Here is a 24,282-nt window from a genome sequence, read left to right as displayed (position 1 = left end):
AGAAAATGTATTTAAGAAAACAATAAGATTTTAGAAGAACAGAAAGTGTCTTTATTAAATCCATCTTTCCATAAATCCCAGTTTACAGTTCTTCAGCCATTAGAACTTCTGATCATCCCCTGAAAAACAATAAGTCAATCAGCATCACATACTCGTATCTGTCCTTTATATGTCATTCTAATATGATGATGATTTGGTGCTCAAGACAAATATTACTAAGTTTTAGATCTAATAAGAATTTTGTTTAAAAAATGACTACTTACAGTGGTTTTTACACACATGGGGACGAGTAGTCGGTCATAGACAGTTCATCTGGAGGAACAGAAACACAACCTAGTTTTTTTGTGCACTACATTCATGAGCTTTGAAAATGCATTATGGTTAATATTAAATACAGGCTACAGAATGCTTATATCATGATATCACTGAGATTTATAAAAAAAAAATCAAAGTCTTAAACATTAAAATACACATTAAAATTTTCCCAGTTCTGTTTTGATTTTTTATTTATTTATTTATTATATTTAGCTGGATTTATATATATAATAAAAACCACATATTGTCTTTTCTTTGAGACTTTTCAGAGTGCACAGTGATGAACAAACACATACTGGTCTTGTAGTAGTCATAGACGGTCACTACAGCTGGTTTCAAGTTCTGCACCAGGACGTCCTGCACAAGCTTCAGGCTGATGGACTTCTCCTCATTCTTTTTCAACTGGAATGGAAGAGAAAGTCATTGCATTATTATTACATAGAGATTTGTTTTCTATTGGGGATGGACTAAAAATAACGTTAATGAAATAGTCCACCCAAGAATTAAAATTAGTATCTTCATAGGAACTGTTTTAGAAAAAAATGTGCATGACATCACTTGCTCACAAATGGATCTTCTGCAGTGAACGGGTGCTGTCAGAATGAGAGTCCAAAAAGCTGAAGAAAACATCCCAATAATCCACAAGTCATTAACACAACTCCAGATTAATGATGGATTTATTACAAACATTGCAGTTTTTCACAGCTCAAGATGTTAAATGGTGGACTGGAGTGTTTTCATCAGCTGTTTGGACTCATTCTGACGGCACCCATTCACTGCAGAGCAAGTGATGCAGTACTACATTTCTCCAACTCTGTTCTGATTAAGAAACAAACTCGTCAATATCTTGATTGGACTGAACTATTCCTTTAAGTAATCAGGGTCAGCTTATCCCTTATATTGTAAAAATATCTGCAATCCCAAAAAGGTTTTGAACTCCTCAAGGTATTTGAACAAAACACTTACACTATCCAAATAGAAAAAGACACGATCCTCTTTCAGATCCACACGTTTGATGGTGGGGTCTTCCCTCAGCTGTGGAGACAGAGGAGTGAATGAGAACGAATCAAATGCTGGCTGCACAACTTGATCAAAAGAGGACCAGAGCCCTTCAAGTGTCACTCACAGTCTGCAGAGACGTCTCATCCGGCTTGAACCCAGACAGGAGCCTGATGTTAACGATCACCATGTTGGTCTCCTCTCGTGTGCCGCTATACCTGTCATACAACCGTTCCAACAATCACAATCAGGGTTCACAATCACATATTGCTCTCTATGTAGTCAGACAGACAGCAAATCTTTCTTCATTCTTTCCTTGTAGAACCAAGAATTTAATAAATACAGCAAAATCAGTTATGATTATTACAATTTAAAATAACTATTTTATATTTGAATATTTTTTAATGTAATTTATTCCTGTGATAAAGCTGAATTTTCAGCATCATTACTTATCACATGATGTGCTGATTTGAACATTTCTTATAATATTTTTGTTGTGTAATGCTTTTTTTTTTCAGTATTCCTTGATGAATAGAAAGTCTGAAATAACAGCGTTTATTTGAAATATTAATATTTTGTAACATTTATAATGTTTTTACTTTACACTTTAAAAAAAAAAACACTAATAAATAAATAAAAATCTTACTGACCCCAAATCTTTTAGTGTATTTTTAATATGAGGTTTGTTTGTTTTGTGTCACAATTTTCTTGCCTTTTTTTTTTTTTTAGAGGAGAAACAAAGTTATACATGTTTGCAAGGACATGATAATGTCCCTTTAAACAATTCCAGCATGCATACATTAGTTAGTATTTAAATGAATGATAAATAATGATATAAATGAAATTACAATTGTGCAAAAAAAAAAAAAAACTTATATAACGGCTGTTTCCATGAATGAAGATGGTAATTGTAGTAGTTTTTTTTTTTAAAACAGAGGTGTGGCTCACCTTACAGTTGTGGTTAAAGTAAAAGCTGGGTTCTGTGTGTTGCTGCAAGCCCCAGTATCTGCTTTGATTTTAAAGGCCAAAGAGTCTGGAGGGGGCGGGATATTGTAGTGCAAGGCAAACTGAGACACAAGAAACACATAATAATGTCAAAGACGAGGTCATTTGTATCACTTTTATACACATCACTCATTCTTATGTAATTCCAAATCCTTGTGACTTCCTTCTCTGATCCACTGAAGAACGAGAATCACACAAGTTTGAACTGACATGAGGGTGGGTACATAATGAAAACGTTGATGAACTATTCCTTGGACTCAATAAGTGCATCAAAAGAGGCAGTGCACAGACCTGCACAAACACACAGCCTTTGCCTTCTGCCCTGAGCTTGTATGTGCCAGTAGTTTCCTGCAGCTGTCTCTCCTGGTAAAGCAGCCTGTTGTCCTGGTTCACGGTGAACTGGTTTCTCTGACCTGAGGGGGAGGTCACGGTTACGCTAACGGATCCCTCTGGATTGTAGGTGGCAGCACTGTACTTAGCAAGTGCCTGGAGTGCTACTACAGTATCCTGTTCACAGAAAGAGAGGGAGCAACATCACTTAGAGTCAATGATAACAAAAGACATTATAAAGACTTGGAGGGTTTAAAAAAAAGCTGCATGAGATAAATAACATTACCTGTGTAGAGGAGAAGCCTCCATACGCATTCTGCTGCTTGCTTAGCCAGTGCACGATGCCAGCAGAGTAGTTCAGACCAAATCCAGGCAGTGAGGGTCCAGAGAGCAGCGCCAGCAACACGTAGGCACTCATCTCTACCTCCACAGACCCCATCGGTTGTGCATTATTAGCCCGAGTCCAATATCGTCCCACACCTGAAATAACCAGGGCAAGAAAACTGGAACATTGAATGATGGCGATTGTGGTTTTTATTAAAAGCAGCAAGATAATCTAGATCAGGGGTTTTCAAACTGGGGCGCAGATAATGTTTGTGGGGTAGTGGTACACAAAAAAAAAAAAAAAAAAAAAAATTATATAATAATAATAATAATAATAATAATAATAATAATAATAATAATAACAACAAATGTAATCCAACAAATACCTAATTGATTTGCAGTCTGTTTTTTTTCTGGGTTTTCTCCTTTACATTACAATTTATATACAGTAGTTTATGCCTTATTGTCATTCTTTTTAGAGTTTCTATTTTTGTAAAAAAATAAAGTGCTATAATAAGCACATGACATGGAGAGAAAAAAATAAGATTATGGTAGCAAATTAATCATAATTAATATTCATTTCCTAGGTTTAGTTAAATTGTGAACACATTAAATCCAAATTAAAACATGTGAACTAATTAGTAAGTACTGGCCTCAACTGAACTAAAACGAGAGAACAAATGAATAAAATGTGGGAACAAATTCGTAATTCATGTTCACAAAATCTTGTTTGTTTGTTTTTTGCATCTGACGTGGGGCTCTGTACTATATAAAGAAATTATGAATTAATTAAAACTAATTAATTGAAGTAAATTCATTAATTAAAAGCTACATATTTCATTTGGCAAACAAAATATATTCAATTCAATTTAAAGTGCTGCCGTTTATGAATAAAAACAAATATAGGAGCATTTTAATATAGGAGTATATATATATATATATATATATATATATATATATATATATATATATATATACATACATACACATATTTTTATTTTATATATACATTTTGCACATCCTTAAAGAGAAGTATTTTAGTATGGTTATTTGTCTTATTTAATCTAAATGGTACCTTCTCTCTTAGCCTGCTTGTCCAGATTGGAGAGGAGGTTCTGTCTCATCTGTTCATCTCCAGCAAGAGTGAATGTGTAGGACAGCAAGGCGGTCACATAAGTGTTGTTAATGTTACCGGAAGATTCCTTCAGACATGCAAGGCTTTTTGCCACCATGGGATCCTTACAAAGCACAAGCAAGACAAGATTATTTTTTTCTTCCTTTATTCATCACATTATCTCTATTGACTTGACTGATTTTAATTTATCTGTGACTATAGAGTCCATCTCTTAGGACCCATAAAGAGGGTTTTACTTACAGTTTTCAGAATGCCTGACTCCAGCAGCGCTGCAGTGATGTATGCAGAGAGAGTGACTTCGTCATTGACACCACCCTGGGAACACAGAAGCAAGGCAGAAGCACATTTAGACACGTACGAGTGCATCATCAGATCATTCCAGTCCTCAGAATTTCAATCACCCCACTTTATTGGAAAAGTCTGTTAGACGACAACGTCTGAAATCCAAATGCACCAAACTAAGGAGCAGTTTTCAATCCATAGATGACTCCGCTCCATTAGTCATCTCCTCATCTCATCCCACTCAACACTGTGACAGCTTCTCATAGGTGCTCTTCTCATTTTGTGTCATCTCAGGTTTTTCCAGTGGAGTGACTAGGATGTCTAGGTGTCCTGCACTGTTTAATGCCTTGGACCCCCTTTTGGCATTTATTTAATCTATAGGAAGCTCTAAGCATTACTTATTTCGTTCTTTCCTAAGATTTTGGAGATGCTGCTCAAAACACATGTATTATTAATAATGGTTTAAACAGTTGCTGCTTAATATTTTGGTGGAAACACATACACAAAAGGTACCTCAGCTCATAATAGTCCTCAAGAATAAAGTAGCCTGTCTGAACCAGTAAAATCTGAACCAGCTCTCACACATCTACAAACACACACAAACACCATTTTGTAATATATGACAGGCTAATCACACAATGTAGCTCCTCCTGCAAACCGAACGCAAAAGAAAAATAGCCCTGCAGATACCAATGTTCAGTCCATGTGGACTGTCAACATCTGTCAAACAAAACCTGTTTTATTGACTGTCCACAGTATCCCTGCTAAAACAACAACAACTAAACCAGCCTAGACTGCTTTCATCTGGTCTTCCAGCTTGACCAAGCTAGTCTTTAGCTGGTCTTTTAGCCTGACAAGTCGGAAGACCAGCTAGACCAGATAAAACCACATGCAGGACCTAAGAGGATCCTCACCTTCAACATGTTGTTGAGGAGTTTCCCCACAGAGGCGAAGCAGCCGTTGCTCTGCTGTTGACCACCGAGCCAATCCTTCGCCCGCTCGATGTTGGTCTGATCTATAAATATATACTTCTGTGACCCACTGAAAGACTTCATCACAAATGCGGTTAACCTGGACACAAAAGCAATGGAAATTACTGTCAAATAACCATAATTTCACACAATTCAGTAAATCTGCCTTAAAACTTTTCAGTAATTCCATGTGCACTAGGATAAGTTAAGCGACAGAATGATTTCATTTTCTCAGTGCCACACTCACCAGGTGTTCCCAGAAGGATCATTCCTCCCAAAAGCGCTGTAAGATCCATCATCATGCTTGTATGTCAACTCTCTCTGGTAGCCTGCAAAAAAAAATAAAAATAAAAATAAAATAAAATAAAACCTGATATTCTGGGATGCTGAAAAGCGGGACACCTGAACCTTTTGTTTTTTGATATAAAAATGCAAGTTAATATAATCAGTTATTTATATGAAGTTATTTATCAGGGTTCAGTATTTCTCTCATTTAATGACAATTTATAACTTTGAAATTGATGAATCTATCAATCAGCCATCATCTCTGTGGTGAGTTCGTCTGAAAAAAAAAAAAAACTTAAAATAATTGTCTGTATGTAGGTGTATTTTTCTTTTCCGAATTTAACTAAAATGAAATAAAAACTAAACCCTGCAAACTTTAATTTTTCAAGTCATTTTTGCCAGGAATAAAATATTCAAACGTTTGCATTTCTAATATTTACTGTACGGTAAGATACACAATAATCATCATTTCCTATAGTTTTCCTCACCGCTCTCCAGGAAGGTCACGGCTTGGTTTTTAATCTCAGGAGTGAGCTGCCCGCTGCTCTCCAGGTACTGAAGGATGTAGATATTGGGGGCAAAATGCAGCATGTTCTGCTCTCCACAGCCGTACGGCATAGCCAACAGATCACCGATGTTCTTCAGAGCACGACCCATCAGATCACCTGTGGCCAAAAAAGAAATAGAACCATCAGATGATTAAAAACGGAAAACTACTCATTGAGAGCAATTCTGTTGATTACAGAGTATTTCAAATATTTATTCTGATATTTCTGAGAACTTTTGCCAGCATATTTTTAGGCTTACCTAGAACAGTGACAAAGCTTTTGGCAGAATCCTTGACAAAGACTGTGGGCAGAGAGAGAGAGACGGCTCTCTCCTGTGGCTGGTCTAATAGAACAGAGAGAGAGAGAGAGAGAGAGAGAGAGAGAGAGAGAGAGAGAGAGAGAGAGAGAGAGAGAGAGAGAGAGAGAGAATGAAAAAGTCAGGTAAAAATCATAACATACTTTACCATGGATTTTTTTTAAATCTGGGAATACTACACTGGGTTTAAAATATGGAATTGAAAGCTTTTTTTGTTCAATCCTTTTTGAAATTTTGAGTAAATTTCTAAATTTATCCAGTGCAATACCTAACATCATAGACTTCCTGTAAATAGGATTCTTGCTTACTTTTACACACTGAATGTCAAAATGATTGTCTGTGGTATGTGGTAAATAACATGTTAGATTCTGTTAAAGCTGGAATAATTACATTTTTGTATGCATTCTTCTTTTAATAGACAACACACACTGTAATGCCACAAACCTGTTAAGCAGACGAGTTCATTCTGTGTGACTGACTGTTTGGTTCCCTCTGCCTGAGAAATGTGAGTTATAACAACGTCAATTGTATTTATAAAGCAAAGCAAAACAAAAAGCTAATTTAAAGATAGAAAGACCGATTTTAAGACTCAAAACAATACCCAAATGTCTATGTTAGCTATATAATATGTATATTAAATATCAAAGTGTTGCATTTTTTTTTACCAGTTATGACCAGAAATATGTAATAAGAAAGTAATTACAGTAGGTTTTTATTTCCTATTGACTTCTTGATGTTGAAGAGTGAGTCACATGGTTTCTGAAAGCTCACATACAGTTACATACAGTCACGTACCTCCACCAGAACGCTCTGCATCACAGTATCAGTTCTGCCTTTGTCTGGCAACATCACCACTTCATTGTCACACAGTACTTGGCTCTGCACCGCGCCAGCGCGCACTGTAATATTCACCTTTTCTGTAAAACACACACACACACACACACACACACCAGTCGTTAAATGCAAGCTATTTAACTTGCAATAGTTTCACTTAACACAATCAAATATACTTCAGTATATCTTTAGGTGGACTTCCGCACAATTAAAGTGCATTTAGAAATTAGCCGTTCATATTTAGCAGACGTTTATACCGGTTTAGTGTAGCAAAAGTACAACTGCAGGGTATTTTATCACGCAGATAAATATGTAAATGCATTTGTTGTATACTAAGCACAAAATAAATGCATTTCATTTCTTTCTTTTTTCACTAGGGCAGTGACAGTTCTAATTTAATTTACTTAAACTAAGTACACCTGGGGCCTACAATAGTAAACATATCATACAGAAGTCGAAGCATCCAGCTTACCCAGTTCAGAGGGTGCGATAGTCCACTGGAAGGTTTTGCTCTCTTCAGAACAAACACACTGAGTGTAAGTGCAGCCTATGCATGGCTGAGCGGTGAACTGTGGCGAGTCTGCCAACGTGACCTTCACCTTTATTAAAAGACCGAGATATTTACAGATTTGTACAGGAAATGCCTTTACTACAAGTGCATGCATTTGGGACAAGCATGTAAATACAAATTGGGGGCTTACCATGATACATTTGGGGAGGTAGTTGAACACCGTAGCTTTGAGAGTGAACGTCTCCCCACGAATAACAGAGTAAGGGAGGGTGAGGCTCACAAAGAAGGGCTTGAAAGCAGTGAGATCAGTCTTGGGGGCCACTCCAAACCCGACACGGGATGTGCAGAAAGCCCCTGCAGCCCATTTAGTGATAGTGTCCGGTACAGTCTTTGCAAGGTCCACATATCCTGATTTACTGGTCAATGAAAAAACTATGAATTTTGTATTCAAAAAAAAAGTTTGTAAAACATTAAAAAGCTCTGAAGCAGTTGTTACATTTTGTCTGCATAATTAAAAAGGACTGTAATGTAGGCTAAACAGTACAATAATGCCATGGTGCAAGATACATACCCCACAGGTATAAGATCCCATATCCAGGTTTCTGGAAAGAATTTGCGTATCTTCGGAGTAAGTTTTTCCACATTTGGAGCAAGCACCATCTCTGGCCCCATTTCTGGCTTGGCCAAATTCACAGACCCACTTTCTTCCATAGTAGCTGTTTGAATTTATAGTTTGTACATACATTCAGATAAAAAAGGCATTTCCAAATCCTAAAAAAAAAAAAAAAATTCAAAATACTTACGTTCACTCAAAGACATCGCACTCCCACTAAAACGGTTCCCCGACAGCTTCATAAACATTGGCTCATAATGAGGACAAACAACAGGTGCTTTCACATCAGAATTGGTAGCGATTTTGATTCCAACTCCCTAGGAAAAAGCAAAGGTAGCATTTTGTTACTGTGTGTAAGATGAATAGTGTACAGTGAGACACTGGAGGACCTCATGAGAAATGGGACACGTTGTGTATCTTACTTTGAAAATATTATAGACATCATTGTTGTCGAAGTTGTTGAAGTATTTAGGGTAATAGAAGCGAGAGCGTTTGCGCCTTGCAACATCACCAAACGGGAATATCCACCTGGGATATGGGCAGGGGTTAGGCACCCACTCCTCAATATTGTATGGGTAACCTGACAAAATCTGAACTGGTAACATTCCAAGGACCTGTAGAATAATAACAGTTATTCAGCAGTTGCAGTGACATGGCAATTTCCTAATATATATATATATTTTTCTCAAGGTTATGCCCGCACACCCCGTTTGTTTCATCTTTGTTTCATGTGTCTATACTTGTCTTTAATACTTGTATTACTTGTCTTGTGATAGCACATGGCTTTGTTGTTTTTGTCAGCCATATGCTTCTTTAGCCCCTCCTCCTCGTTTTCTCTTTACCACACCCTCTTATTAGCCCCCTTGTGGAGTCCTTGTTGGTCTAATTGCTCTCACCTGTTCCTCATTTGCCTTGTTTTGGCAAGATTACAATTTGATTATTCTAAAAATGTCATACAGTGTATCCACCAAGTAAGAATTAATAACATATTTTTGTTACACCATATTAATTTTTGTTTTTCAAAATACCAATAAGCAGTGAAGCAATATTTTTTCATATTAAAATATTGAATATTGAAATCAATAATTGAATAAAAATACTGAAATAAAAATATTTCTTAATGTCATATTGTGTGCTGCTCACCAAGTTAAAAAAAATATGCAAAAGCCTCTAAGTGCCACTAAAATTTGGATTTTTATCAGGCTCCTATATTTATATTCAGTTATTTCACAGTGAATTATGTTCAATTGTCTTTTCCAAATAATGAAATGTGTTAATGTGTGTGAAATGTGTGTTAATGTGTCTCTGTTCAGTTTGTGCCTGAGCACATGGTTGTGTCTTTGTTTATGTTGGCCGTGTGCTCCCCTTGTCCTGCCTCCTCGTTTCTAATCACCACACCCCCTTGTTTAGTCCTTTTATTTGTCTAATTGTTCACCTGATCCTTGTGTGCTCTGCTCCCTTTTTATTGTGCTCATTTCCCTCTGGTCTTTGCTGGTTCGTTTTTGTGTGTGCCTTGTGTACAGTTTCTTGCTTAGATATTTTGTCTTGTGAGAACTCTTTAATCAATATTTAGCACCTTATTTGGTTCCCTCTAGTTTTCACTTGTTCCCATGTGTAGTCTAGTTATAGTCTTTGTAATTTAGTTTTTTGTTCTTGAACCTTTTGGGGTTTTTCCCACTTTTTTTATTTTCTTTCTAGTTTTCAGCAAGGTTGCTGTTTTCTTTATTTTGGTTTGTAGTTCTAGTTATTCCTAGCTTTTTCCTTACCCCTTTTTTTTTTTTTTTTTTTCCTAGGCATTGGTTTGCAAGTTTACTTTCATCTGTCAAATTCTTGTCTCCCCTGTTTTGTCTTTTGTTTGTGTCTGTGTTGGTTCTTGCCCTGCTTCCTGAATCCTCCCTGGTCGCTGGTTCTTCTGACCTGACAGACATCGTGGTGCTACAAGGGGTTCCTTCAACTGGGTCGGGCCCTTCCTACTTGAGTTGCTACCAGGTCTCCTTTTGCCACAGAGTCTGGAGCCTTGTCCTTCTGACCAGCCTGTTCTCCTGTCGTGTGCCCTGCCCTATTGTGGACTCTTACTAAATAATCTGTGTTTCACGCTTGTTAATAAACTGCCCCCCCCCCCCCCCCCCCCCCGATAATTCTGCATCTGGGTCCTCCCTTTGCCAAACCCTGACTATATATGTATGTTTTTTTTTTTTTTTTATTACTCAGAATGAATTTTCATTGCGAAATTAAAAACATGCTTATTAAAGAAGCGCATGTAACTTTTTTTTTTTTTTGCAAATTATTCAAAATCGATGCTTCTAAAGTGCTACATCCCTGACCCATCTCTTATTAATAAAGATTATCTACTAGTTGTAATGTACATTATGGTTTAACATACACTGGCTGCATCCAGCTCGGCCTCTGGTTTCATCAGCAGCACACTCTGATCAATGGCCCGCACGGAGCACAAGGAGCCAGGGCTGGCTTCCAGGTTAAGAGATGTCTTCTGTCCAGGTAGTTCAGTGGGAGACGAGAACTTTAAGGACACCTGTAAAAGCAAGGTAATGCTCTCATCACACATTAATGATAAAACAAACACACAAAAGCTTAAATGGCACACTGAGTTCTAAAATAAGATTTTGTGTGGGATTTTTTTTTTTTTTACCTTGTTTGGCAAACATTCTTCAATGGGGAAATCCATTCTGTCTGCTACAGCTTCTCCATTGGGAAGAACGGTGTAAACCACCACCTGAGCGTATGGAGTCAGAACTGCCGTCTTCTTCAATGTGAAAGCCAGTTCTCCTGTGTTTTCTTTCATGAGAACAAAATGTGTTTTTGTTTGGAAACTAAAAGGCGCATGCTGAAGCACAATACAGTCCATAAAAATCCACTTAGTAAATCCACAACAAAGTGATTGCTAATGTAAAAGAGCTGTGTACCTTTCTCCGCATTCACGCTCACAGAAAGACGACCTTTTTGAGCCATGCTGCCTCTGGACAAGACCTGGAGAGCAGGTAAATGATTACGGTGTGATTTTATTTTTGTAATGCATAAACAGCTTCCCTCGCATTGTGGGTTTTATTAAAAATTTTTCATCTTTTCTCCTTTGTGATAATGGCTACGAGATTTAGGAAACCTTCAAGAATACCACAGATATATCAGTTCTGTCTGATCCTGCTAATCATTTTCATATTATGGAAGCAATAAATGGTCAATATTAAAAGTCTGGACTATTAACCTAAATAATCTTAAAAAAAAAAGAAGTTACAGTATGAAAAAGTACAGTATGAAAAAACAAACAAACAAATGACAAAGAGTGAGTGTTAAACATACAATGTAGAAGAAGTCCAAGGTTTTCTGGCCTGTTTTCAATGCATTGCCCTGAATGATGTAACTGGCCGTCACTGTAGCATCACTGTTACAGCTGAGCTTCCCCTGAGCCTTCGTCAACATCAGGAAACTTTTGCTTTTGGAGTAAAAGGGTTTTACGTAGAAATAGGCTGTTGGGTAATGTGCATAATCCTGAAAATAAGTCTGTTCTCCCATATGATGGACCTAATAAAGAAAAAGTTTGAATATATATACCCGAATTACTTATATAAATATCATGTTAGAAAAACAAAAACCTACTTGCCTGTAATTGCACAGATTTTTCTGACCAATCCAGAGTGTTGAAGGAGAAGTGGGCAGTACCACTGATGTCTGTCTTCAGGGCCACGCTGACACTTTTATCACCGTAATATGCATATACAACCACTGACTCATTTATCATTGGTTTGGAATATGAATCAGTGACCACACACTGTTATTAAAACAAACAAACAATAAAAAAAAAGCTCACAAACACTTCCTGTACACAATATGGCTATACTGACAGCTAAATGCTTTCACTGCTAAATAGGTTGTTTAATAATGTTGCTGTTTACAAAGTCAGATAAAAATAGCAGTTATGGTACAGTTTTTAACTTTTCATGAAGATGGTTATAAAAACACACGTGGTCTGTAGAGTTACTTTTGGAGCATTCACTTAATAATCGCAAAGCTAATGACTTCAAGCTAGCTGTTACCTTTCCATTAAAGAGCATGCCAGGCCTGTATGTATCTGGTGTGTCCTCAAATTTAACACTGACATAACTCCTGGTAAACTCAGCTGAGGCAGAATCCTGCACAGTTATCCCTGGAGGAACAAAAGACCATCTTTTATTACTCTATTTTGGAGAATAAAAATGGACAACAGCTGTTTGTTTTATACTCTCACCGGTTCCGGTCTCTTCCACATTACAATTCACGGTAAAATGCCCACTGGAACTAATGTCAAATTCTTTCACATGTATCACTTGAGACCCACAGCCAGTCTTGTCAGTCTGGATGAATAAGAATGAAAAGAAAGTGGTTATTTAGACTTCTAAAATATAGTATGTTGCAGTATGGACCCTTGTGGAAAAAGTATCCATTACAGAAATATATACACAACCCGCCAAAAGTTTTTGAACAGTAAGATTTTAAATGCTTTTCGAAAAAGTCTCTCCTGCTCACCAAGCCTGCATTTATTTGATCCAAAGTACAGCAAAAGCAGTAATATTGTGAAATATTTTACTATTTAAAATAACTGCTTTAAATTGGAATTTATGTTAAAATGTAATTTATTCCTACGATTTCAAAGCTGAATTTTTTTTTTTTTTGCATCATTACCCCAGTAACGTGATCCTTCAGAAATGTTTCTAATTTTCTGATTTGCTGCTAAAAATACAACAAATAAAAATTATTATTATTATTATTATTGTTGAAAACACCAGTAGATATTTCTTTTTCAGGTTTCTTCAATAAACAGAAAGTTCAGAAGAACAGCATTTATCTGAACTAGAAAACTTTTGTAAAAAAATAATAAACAATATTGGCTACTGCCAAAAGCACAGACAAGCATTATGGAAGTTGCCTAAATGCGATTTGAATAAGGGCCCTAAACAACAGTGGCACATAATGAGTACCCCTAAATATATATATTCTTACTTTAAATTTAAGTGCTACATTAAATACTTTGCCAACTCTCATGCTTCCAGGCTCTGTCTCACGCTCTCACGCGGCCCATGTAAATCTCACACCAAATTGGAAACCCTGCTTGCTATATGAAACAAAATATCAGCTTTCAAATGTTGTAAGCTTTAATACTAAATTCTAACAGTAAATACAGTTTTGGCACACTTAATATGGCGTAACTCGTAAAACGTAACAGCACTGACATTACATTTGAATGGGTTTAAGAAAGGTTAATTAAGCGTTATTAAACCGGTATTTGCACTTTGCGGCAAAATTTGGTAAACATTAGAGCATATTACATACAGCTTAACAATTTTTCAGTTAAATAAGTGTTTATATATTTAAATACCGTTTATATATATTCAATATTAGTTAATTTAAGTTTAAGTTAAATATTTTAGTTCAATAGCCTACTATTTATTAAATATCTTTTGGTACTAAATACTATTTGTGCCATAAGTATGGTCCATTAAAGACCATTTGAATGAATATTTAGACATGATTAAACACTATTTTTTTAAATGAGAAATTTACAAAAAACGTCAACAACTGAGGCCTACATTCTTTTGTAATGATGCTTGCATGATTACACAAAATGGATGCAAGCAAATACTGAAATTAAAACAAATTTAAAATGTGCTAAAAAGGCATTAAAACAAATATTTTATCCCATTTTTTCAGTATAAACACATTCATTAATAATGAATCAAGATCGACCAAAAAAAGAAGAAGAAAACAAATTCTCACTCCAAGTTGGCAACCCTGGAATATTACAATACAGTAATCTCAGCTCATTGTTATTTATTGTAATTGGGACCCTATGATATGTAAAGATGTTAAGGAGTATTAATGCTTGTTAGTACATTGTTTTTAGGTTTACAAGCCCAAAAGGTAGCAGTTTTGTGTGTGCAAAGGGTAACGCACCATCATTGAATATTTCTTGCATGCGTTAAACAAGTCAGAATCAGAATGAGGTCTCCTCTTATAGTAATCATAGCTGGGCCCACACACTTCAGCAATCACAGACCCCAGCACAGGCTTGCCATAAGTGTATCTAGAGAATGGAAAAAAAAAAGAGTTTCATCAGACTGAACATGGTATTGTAACAGGTATGCATCTCAAGTATCTGCAAAGAAATGAATATTATTTGTAAAGAAAAAATTAAAAATAAATCTTACTTTGCACAAACTGTCAGAGTGACCTCTTCCTCCTCCAAGGTTATAATGGATGGAAAATTGATGTTCACTTCATATTTTGGCAGAACTAAAAGAGTTGTGAAAAAAAAAAAACTTTAAAAAATGGTACATCTTAAAGCTGATTAGTATTGGAGTGACAAAAGTTGAATCCTGTTTCTGACCATATTCTTTGATTTCAAAGGTGTGTGATATTTGTTGGTTCCTATCATCCCAAGCAGCGATCGTGTAGAAACCCTGAGCGGCTTCTGGAGACATGGAGTGGGACAGATCCAAAATGCCAGTCCTTGTGGTCTGATTCAACCACTGACCAATGCGGTTTGAATTAGGGTCCTAAACAAGATGGGCACATAATAAAAGAGCCTGCAGTGGAATCAACTTGCATTTAAAGTAACAATCAATGAACAGATCATGTTTTCTTCAAGGCTTTTACCTGGAGTTCTACAGTTCCAAACTGCAATAGTCAGAGAGAAGAAAATTAGTTTAGTTAGATCAGAAGAGTATAAATATATTTTGCCAGCACTTCAACTGAAAAAATAAAACAAAATAAAGAATTTTCACATAAATTAAATAAAATTTACCACTTGATTGTGAGGCAAGAGATTGGAATCCAGAGACACAATTCGAAATTTAACTGGGAAAAAAAAACAGTGAGACACTATATTAACACATGCAGTATGAAATGCAGAAAGACTCACATGCTCTCATTAATAAGAACAAACTAGCACTGACAACTTGAACTGTTTTGGAAGAATTCACAAAGACATTACTTGTTTGTCCAGGCTTATAGATAGGCTTGTCTGATTGGATGAAGAGAAGATTTTGGGCGGGATTTATGAGGATCTTAGTTGTTTTCTTCAGGGATGTTTCAGCCCCTAGGATTGCAACATCGATGGATGCCACAGACATTACAGTGACTACAGGGACCTGGAAAATACAAATCAAGAAAACACTGAGTGTGTAACTCCACTTACAGACTGCAAACTATAGGTTTAACACAAACATCAAGACTGTAGTGATTGCTGAATAATTCAGTAGTTGAAAATATATGCAAGATGAATGATAAATACAAGTTTTAGGGTTTTATTTGCAAATCAACTGTATTATATGTGTTATTATGGAAAGGCCCTTTAACCTTAATGTCACGTTATGCATTTCGTGCACACAAGATGTAAAGGAAATAGCTATGCTACAGTATATTGAGTACACTGACCTTAAAAGGAACACATCTGTAGAAATCTTTTTTAATGAAGCCCTGTTGTAGAATGGTCAGGTCGCTGTTGTCAATCTTCAAAGTTACCACTATAGACAGTGTCTCTTTGGGCTCGTGGATCTGTGCACACAGAGTCTCTGTGTTGCCACTCACTGCCTGGGATGTGACTGTCACCAGGTATATGCTGAAAGAAGACAAAACACAAAAAAATACATTCAGAGACTTGCATAAACCATCCAATGACAATAAAATGGGTTTAAAAGCATAAATTTAGTGTTGCATGAGCCTAGGGTTGTTTTGGGTTAATACACCGTTGAGGAAGTGACTTGGAATTTCTATGAATCTTCACTGGGAGTCTTTACGGATGAGTGCACTAAAAAGGAAGTTGCCTAAAAAAAGGTAAACCTTGTGAAAGTGGTTGTTTGCATTATAAATGTGGCATGATTCTAAAAAAACTTTTTTTTTTAAATGTTCTATATAGTTTATGTTACAATACACTTTAAATGAATATAATAATCAAATTTATATTTAACTTCTAACATAATAAATGACACTTTAACTTATACTTAATGTGTCCTTGCTGAATAGAAGTATTATTGTTTAATCCCACTGAAAATTAAATTTGCCATCAAAATAATAAATTAAAATATATTGAAATAGAAAACAAGTCTATTAAATTGTAATGATATTTCACAATATTACCGTTTTTTTGTTTTTATTTTTCAGAATTTTTTATGCAGTCTTGGTGTGCAAATTAACAAAAGCTAAAGTTTTATAATGTATTGGGCATTCCCAGTATTCCCTGCACATACCTTGACATTTGATTCTGTTTTTTTTTTTTTTTTAGCACTAATTAGTGTTATGCATGATACTGATGGTGTTTCGTGTTTGTATGCAGGGGTACACTGGGGCTAAAAAGTGGCCCTGGACTTTCTGGCACAGAGCAGCCCACCTGCAACATACCACACCATAAACCCAAAATATAACACAATACTGAAATAAAAAATGGTAATGAATAGTGCATAGTCTTTTGCATTGCTTATGAATATTTCTGCTGTTCTGTGATCATAATCCACATTGGATCTCAAACAGATGTTATTTCAAACATTACAAATAATTACATTATTTTGGCCAAAGTGTAATTGATCAAGCCCCGGAAGTTACAGTGGAAACACAACTGGTCCTGGCATGTATTACCATTCACGCTTTTGGCCCAACATGGGAAAACGCAACTAATGTGCTTTTTCTTTATGTTTTTATTGTTGTTGAATAGGCCAATATTACTTTAACTGGTCACCAAAATTATTCCCATAATGAATGCAACAACATCACTGTGTCTTTCTTCCCGTAAGTATTCACTGCAAATCATTCAGCGTCAATAGCCTCGTGAGCAGCGCACTGAAAACACAGTGTAATTGCTCGCCAGGCATCCCGAATTCGATTCCCAGCTCATGATAAATATAATATAAAAAATGTTTTAATTAAAAAGACTACCTCAAATCTAAAATAAAATATTTACACTGTGTTGCATGTGAGAACACAATAATACTGAGGTCCTAAACTTATCATCAGTGTCTACTATAGTTGTGGAATACATTCGTCTGGTCCTCGACCTGCAGTTTTTGTGTTATCTGGTATTTGTGATGATAAAAATCATAAAGGCTCTTACGGATTGGTGGCTCCACTCATTTCAGAGGATTGAAGCAGCAGCAGCAGCAGTGGCAGTGGCAGTAGTGACAGCAGCATCCTGAGAAGTCAGTCCTGCACATGCGCAGAGAACTCGAACACTGATCCCATCACACAGGAGCACACTCTTATACACCTGTGCCTCCTCCCTGTCCTACCACACCAAGTTAAGGAATGTTGAGCAACTGGTTTGAGGAGCTGGATAATTTGGAATCGACATATTTCGTTGTGTGTTGTGTAACAAGTAAGTGGACAGTAATTCATCAGTTCAAAGAGGCTTCATTGAAGGAGGCTATGGCTTGGGTCCCGTCTGGTTCTACCTGGTCAAAGTACCTTCTGGCACCTCCCTGGCTCCTAGACTCTATTGCCATCCTCCTTCTGGGTGTCCGTCCTTCACCCGTTCCCACTTGTCCCACTATTTGTTGTTCTTGCGGCGCGAGGATGCGCCTTTCGGGAGGGGAGTAAACTGTCATGCCCCTGGACTGTCTGTGTGTGATTTTTTCCCAATATGATCCCCATGACCCATATTCTCCTTTGTTTGATTGTGTTTATTTGATTCAGGTGTGCCTTGTCTATTACCCTCGTTTAGTTTAGTATATATAAAGTGATGTCTGTTCTATGGTTCCATTGTCCAGTGTTAAATGTCAGGTGGTGCTACATGTGACTCCTGCCTGCCTTTATTTCCCCTTGGATGATTATTAAAGACTGTTGTTTGAGATTATCCCTCGTCTCCACGTTCCTTCGCCCCTACACAGTAAGCAACCATGACACTTTGAAAAAAAGTAAATAAATAAAATGAATAAGTACGGCTGGGAAAATATCTGATATGATCCCCATGACCCATATTCTCCTTTGTTTGATTGTGTTTATTTGATTCAGGTGTGCCTTGTCTATTACCCTCGTTTAGTTTAGTATATATAAAGTGATGTCTGTTCTATGGTTCCATTGTCCAGTGTTAAATGTCAGGTGGTGCTACATGTGACTCCTGCCTGCCTTTATTTCCCCTTGGATGATTATTAAAGACTGTTGTTTGAGATTATCCCTCGTCTCCACGTTCCTTCGCCCCTACACAGTAAGCAACCATGACACTTTGAAAAAAAGTAAATAAATAAAATGAATAAGTACGGCTGGGAAAATATCTATAGACATTTTCTCATGCCAGATACATGTATATATAATATTCAATATATTATACAACGTCTGGATTTCTTATATATATAAAGCTTGGTCATTCAGTGTTTCTGTAAAAAACACTTTTTTGGGGGGGGGGGGGGTAAAAATAATACTGATAAAACCTTAATATTAATAACTACTATCATTTCTACTATTAATAACCTTAAAGTACACACTAAGGATTAATGAGCTGTACATCATGTTGTCTGCATGTGTTTGAACCAATTTGCTGAAATCCAAACGGGGACAATAATAGAAGACCACCAGCCAATGAGATTAGTGCAGTGTCTTACAGCTCAATTAAAGTTTATTTGTATAGCGCTTTTTACGATACAAATCATTACAGAGCTACTTTACAGAAATTTTTTTCTACAATATTTAGTAGTAACTTATAAGTGGTGACTGTCAGTTTGTGTGCATATGACAGGATTTTTCAGAAACATGAATACAAGACATAGTCAGCCAGACGATGAACATTATTAATAGCAATTATTATATGAAGCAATCACACTTGTAGCAATATTTGTTAGTTCTGTTTGTTGATTCAGGGTAAGCATCATCTGGTGTCCTCTGAGGGTCAGCATCATCTCTTCTCAGTTGTTCTGGATCCAGACTGGAGCTTGTGTATATCCTAGTTACATCACGTGGCAAAACAGAGAAACAAATAGAGACTGCAGTCACAATTTTAGAGATGCATGGTTTTAATCTAGATTTAAACAGAGACAGTGTGTCTGAACCCCGAACATTATCAGGAATGCTATTCCAGAGTTTGGGAGCCAAATGTGAAAAAGCTCTACCTCCTTTAGTGGACTTTGCTATCCTATGAACCTTAGGGAGAGTGATGGATTGTAACGTGGTAGAATACTAGTTAGGTACGCAGAAGCTAAACCATTTAGGGCCTTATAGGTAAGAAATGATCATTTGTAACTGATACGGAACTTAATAGGTAATCAGTGCAGAGACTGTAAAATTGGGGTAATATGATCATATTTTCTTGACCTGATAAGGACTCTTGCTGCTGCATTTTGGACTACCTGTAGCTTGTTTATTGAAGATGCAGGACAACCAACTAGAAGTGCATTACAATAGTTCAGTCTAGAGGTCATAAATGCATGAACTAGCTTTTCTGCATCAGAAACAGGTAACGTTTCGTTGCTTGGCAATGTTTCTAAGATGGAAGAATGTAGTTTTTGTAACATGGGAAATATGGTTTTCAAAAGACAAGTTGCTGTCTAATATAACACCCAGATTTTTGACTGTAGAGGAAGTAACAGTACATACGTCTAGTTGCAAATTGTACTCCACAAGATTCTGTGTACAGTTTTTTGGTCCAATAATTAATATCTCTGTCTTATCCGAATTTAATAGGAGAAAATTATTGGTCAACCAATCTTTTACACTTTTAACACTCTGTTAGCTTAGATAATTTAGAAGTTTCATCTGGTCTCGTTGAGATATATAGCTGATTATCATCAGCATAACAGTTGAAACGAATCCCGTATTTTCTAATAATATTACCAAGGGGCAACATGTGTATTGAAAATAGAAGGGGACCTAGGACGGATCCTTGTGGCACTCCATATTTTACTGGTGATAAATGAGATGATTCCCCATTTAAAATAAACAAAATGGTATCTGCGATCAGGCAGGTAGGATCTAAACCATATTAGAGCCTGCCCTTGAATACCTCTATAGTTTTGTAATCCATCTATGAGTATGTCATGATCTATGGTATCGAACGCAGCACTAAGATCTGACGCAAGAAGCAGGTCATTTGTAATTTTAACAAGTGCAGTTTTTGAAAATCTTCATACAGATCTTTTTTTTTTTTTTTTTTTGCAGGAAGGAGCTCAATTGAGCAGACACAACTTTTTCTCAAATCTTAGACACAAATGGAAGATTTGAAATAGGCCTATAATTTGCCACTTCATTAGGATCTAGTTTTGGTTTATTAATAAGAGGCTTAATAACCAGCAGCTTAAATTGTTTTGGGACGTGACCTAAAGATAATGATGAGTTAATAATATAGTTGTGAGGCACTGCAGTTTTTCTCTGGGTGCGATGGATGAAACTGAAGTATTAGATGCTTTAGAATCTACATTCGCTATTGTCAGTGAAGAAATTCATGAAGTCATTACTATTAAACGTTGATGGAATATTTGAATCAGGTAGCGTTTGGTTATTTGTTAATTTAGCCACTGTGTTAAATAAAAACATTGTTTTGGTTATTTTCTATGAGTTTGTGTATATGCTCTGCCCTAGCAGTTTTTAGAGCCTGTCTATAGCTGGACATACTGTTTTTCCATGCAATTCTAAAAACATCCAAGTTAGTTTTTCTCCATTTGCGTTCAAGACTACGAGTTTCTTTCTTGCGAGAGTAAGTATTACTGTTATACCATGGCACAGTACATTTTTCTCTAACTTTTTTCAATTAGAGAAAATACAGGGGAACAGCTTCTAATGTATTAGAGAAAATAGTGCCCATGTTGCCAGTCATTTCATCTTGTTCATGTGTATTTTGGGTACAAATAGCAGTCGAGATAGATCAGGCAGGTTATTTGTGAATCTGTCTTTGGTGGCTGGCACAATAGTTCTGCCCAGACGGTAACGCTGAGACATATAGTTAATATCATCGATACGCACCATGCACGATACAAGGAAATGGTCTGTAATATCATCACTTCACAGTCCTAATGCATCATTTGTATTATCAACGTGAATATTAAAATCTCCCATGATTAGCGCTTTATCAACTGTAACCAGAAGGTCTGAGAGGAAATCTGCAAATTCTTTTAAGTATTCTGTATACGGCCCTGGTGGTCTATACACAGTAGCCAGAGCAAGAAATACAATATATTTCTTTTGCATATCTGACAGTGTAATATTTAGCAGAAGTATTCCAAAAGAGTTAAACCTGTATCCTGTTTTCTGGGTAACATTGAGGATATCACTATATATTGTTGCAACACCCCCGCCACGACCAGTCTGACGGGGCTCATGATTATAACAGTAGTTTGGTGGAGTAGACTCATTTAGACCAATATAATCATTTGGTTTTAGCCAGGTTTTTTTTTTTTCAAGCAGAGTATCTCAAAACTATTACGCTATCTGTGATCATTTCATTTACAATAACTGCTTTGGGTGTGAGTGATCTAATATTTATGAGCCCAAACTTAAAAAAATTGTTTTGGTTCATTTACTTTACATGTTTCTGGTTTAATCACGATAAGATTTTCTCTAGATCCTACAATGAATTTATATTTTGACCTCACTATTCGGGGAACAGTCTTAATAGATTGGACAGTGCAAGTACTTCTATCATTTGAGCTTATAGAACAAAAAACATTATAATAGTTATTTGAGAATTGGCTTACTAGTCATATGGAGCGAAGTGTCCTGGAGATGTTGTCAGAGAGCAGCTCCGCTCTGACTCTGCTGGGGTGCAGGCCATCAGTGAGAAAAAGCATAGGATGCTCCCAGAAAAGATTGCAATTATTAACAAATAGCAGTGTCTGTTCTTTACACCATGACAACAACCATTCATTTAAAGCAAAAAGTCTACTGAACCTTTCATGTCCTCGTCTATTCGTGAATTCCAAATGAATTCAAAGAAAATAGTTTACATGTATCACATAAAATCTGCATAGTATGTAAGACTCTGTCTATTTCTTTGTGTGTTTGAGAAATATTGCTCCCTGCAAAGTGATAGTGAGTTGTGCGCCTTCACACGGTTTGACCTACGCTCATTTGTTTGATGATAACACCGTTTTCATATTTTGGCTACTTGGTTGTTTATTTTCTCTGTTTTGGAAGATGACAGAAATTGTTAATCACAGCAGGAAAGTTAATTAAGAAGGCTTGCCTTTGTTTCTTTGAGAAGACCCAACCAAGCTATTCAAGAAATGTAAAGTATGCACCAAAAACGTCAAAAAAAGGCTCAAAGGGGTGTCCAAACCTGCTTCTACAAGGCCAGTGCCCTGCACCGTAGCTTACCTACCTGGAAATTCTGGTAATACTGAAGACTTTTATTAGCAGGTTAAGATGTTTAGCTCTCGGCAAATGCACCAACACGTTTTGTGACATTGTTTGCTGATAACACCAAATAGAACTTGAATTACTCCATTAACAATTGATCGTACAGATAAGAGCAATACATCAATTGAACCTTTAAAAAAAGTATACATGTATTTCTATACACTTCTAATAACAAATGCTGTTATTTTGTTTAGTTTCTTAAAGGAATAGTTCACCCAAAAATTTTAATTTGGTCATTACTCCCTTCATGTAGTTCAACACCCATAAGATTTTCGTTTATCTTCGGATCACAAATTAAGATATTTTTAATGAAATTCAAACACTTTCTGAACCTCATTAGACAGCAATAATAATAATAATAATACATTTTATTTAAGTAGCGCCTTTCCAGGGCTCACGGATGCTTTACAATGTACAATAAACAAGAAAAGAAGAAGACTGAAATGGTAGACAATGATGACAAAACAGTAGTAGAAACAGCATTACATAGACCGGGAAATATATATCAGAAAAGAATCAAGCACAACAAATACAAAACTTAATTATGGCAACAGTCATAAAACAAGTGAGTTCTGAGTAATGATTAAAATTCATAAATATTATTAACACAGAGTGACCGGGGGAGAGAATTCCAGAGTTCCCTATCATAGGTCACTTCGATGCTGCGGTGACGTCACCACGTATGGGAACACCTCTGGTGTGACGAATGTCTGAAGCCCTATACCATCCCGCCAATCCTATTGGCCAAATGGCGCATAGCACCACCCTGCGCATGCGCGCGCATGATATACCTGGGTGCAGCGCGCCATTTCGCTCAGATTTCATTCCTTCAGGAATAGCGAATCATCTGTGCCCTATCGTCTCGCGTTCTCCAGCGATCTCTTCGAGCAGTGTTAACTCCTCTTCGCGGACGCGATGAGCTTTCGAAAATGTAAGGAGCCATGTACCAGGTACATCACGGCGGGGGACACTCATGACAGGTGCGTAGTATGTCTTGGTTTACATCACGCACAGGCGGCGCTTAGCGGCCTTTCTTCTTGTCCCCATTGTGATGGCCTGCGGCTCAGAGTACTGCGCTCCAGGGTGGAAGTTTTCTCTAATGTCGCCCTCGAGTCTAACCCCCGTCAGGTCACCTCTGCGACTGCCGAGGCACCGCACGAGGCGAGGGCCTGGGGTGACACGTGCGACATGGATTTTGTGGACAGCGCAGCGCTGGAATATTCTCCACATCGCTCGCTCTCCCCTACCCTGCTGCAGAATAAAACTTATACTGAGCCCGTCGTCTTCTCTAATGAGGATTTACTTCCCACACCGGAGGCATGCACCGCCATCTCCTTCGGTTGTGGACGCTATGACGACGATGTTTTATCCACCGCGGCCTCGGGGTCTGAGGACTTCGCGACTGACACTAGCCCTCTTCCTCCTAGCGGACAGGAGAGGCGTGTTTCCCCCTCCTACAGTGAGCTGTTGGATGTGGTTTCTCGTGCGGTGG

General features: G+C 36.9%; 1 protein-coding gene across 1 annotated transcript; it reads right to left on the bottom strand.

Annotated features, from left to right (window-relative positions):
- Nucleotides 1-262: 262 nt before the first annotated feature.
- Nucleotides 263-18,082, bottom strand: LOC127962899 (alpha-2-macroglobulin-like protein 1). Its single transcript, XM_052562500.1, has 35 exons — nt 17,566-18,082; nt 15,897-16,080; nt 15,454-15,610; nt 15,265-15,317; nt 15,117-15,137; nt 14,848-15,016; nt 14,669-14,753; nt 14,415-14,544; nt 12,712-12,817; nt 12,521-12,630; nt 12,088-12,255; nt 11,787-12,008; nt 11,393-11,456; nt 11,119-11,264; nt 10,852-11,001; nt 8,891-9,082; nt 8,659-8,785; nt 8,427-8,571; nt 8,046-8,271; nt 7,817-7,943; nt 7,306-7,427; nt 6,955-7,006; nt 6,454-6,537; nt 6,135-6,311; nt 5,609-5,690; nt 5,305-5,461; nt 4,349-4,423; nt 4,049-4,211; nt 2,936-3,129; nt 2,611-2,826; nt 2,263-2,381; nt 1,442-1,532; nt 1,282-1,350; nt 612-717; nt 263-312 (listed from the first exon to the last, which is right to left on the bottom strand). The coding sequence occupies exons 1-35, from the start codon at nt 17,640-17,642 to the stop codon at nt 272-274; spliced, it is 4,407 nt and encodes a 1,468-aa protein (XP_052418460.1). The 5' UTR covers nt 17,643-18,082; the 3' UTR covers nt 263-271.
- Nucleotides 18,083-24,282: the final 6,200 nt, after the last annotated feature.

The sequence above is a fragment of the Carassius gibelio genome, chromosome B8 (genome assembly GCF_023724105.1).
Source record: "Carassius gibelio isolate Cgi1373 ecotype wild population from Czech Republic chromosome B8, carGib1.2-hapl.c, whole genome shotgun sequence".
NCBI lineage: Eukaryota > Metazoa > Chordata > Actinopteri > Cypriniformes > Cyprinidae > Carassius > Carassius gibelio.
The sequence above is the reverse complement of the archived record's forward strand: the minus strand, read 5'-3'. Positions and strand labels throughout refer to the sequence as shown.

Bases quoted from the DNA above. Each gene is read 5' to 3' on its own strand.
- LOC127962899 (XM_052562500.1), bottom strand. From the start codon at position 17,642: ATGCTGCTGTCACTACTGCCACTGCCACTGCTGCTGCTGCTGCTTCAA. The intron at 14,545-14,668 runs GTAAGATTTATT...TCCATTCTCTAG, and splicing joins ACTCTGACAGTTTGTGCAAA to ATACACTTATGGCAAGCCTG. The intron at 11,265-11,392 runs GTACACAGCTCT...TTCTCATGAAAG, and splicing joins GAGCGTGAATGCGGAGAAAG to AAAACACAGGAGAACTGGCT.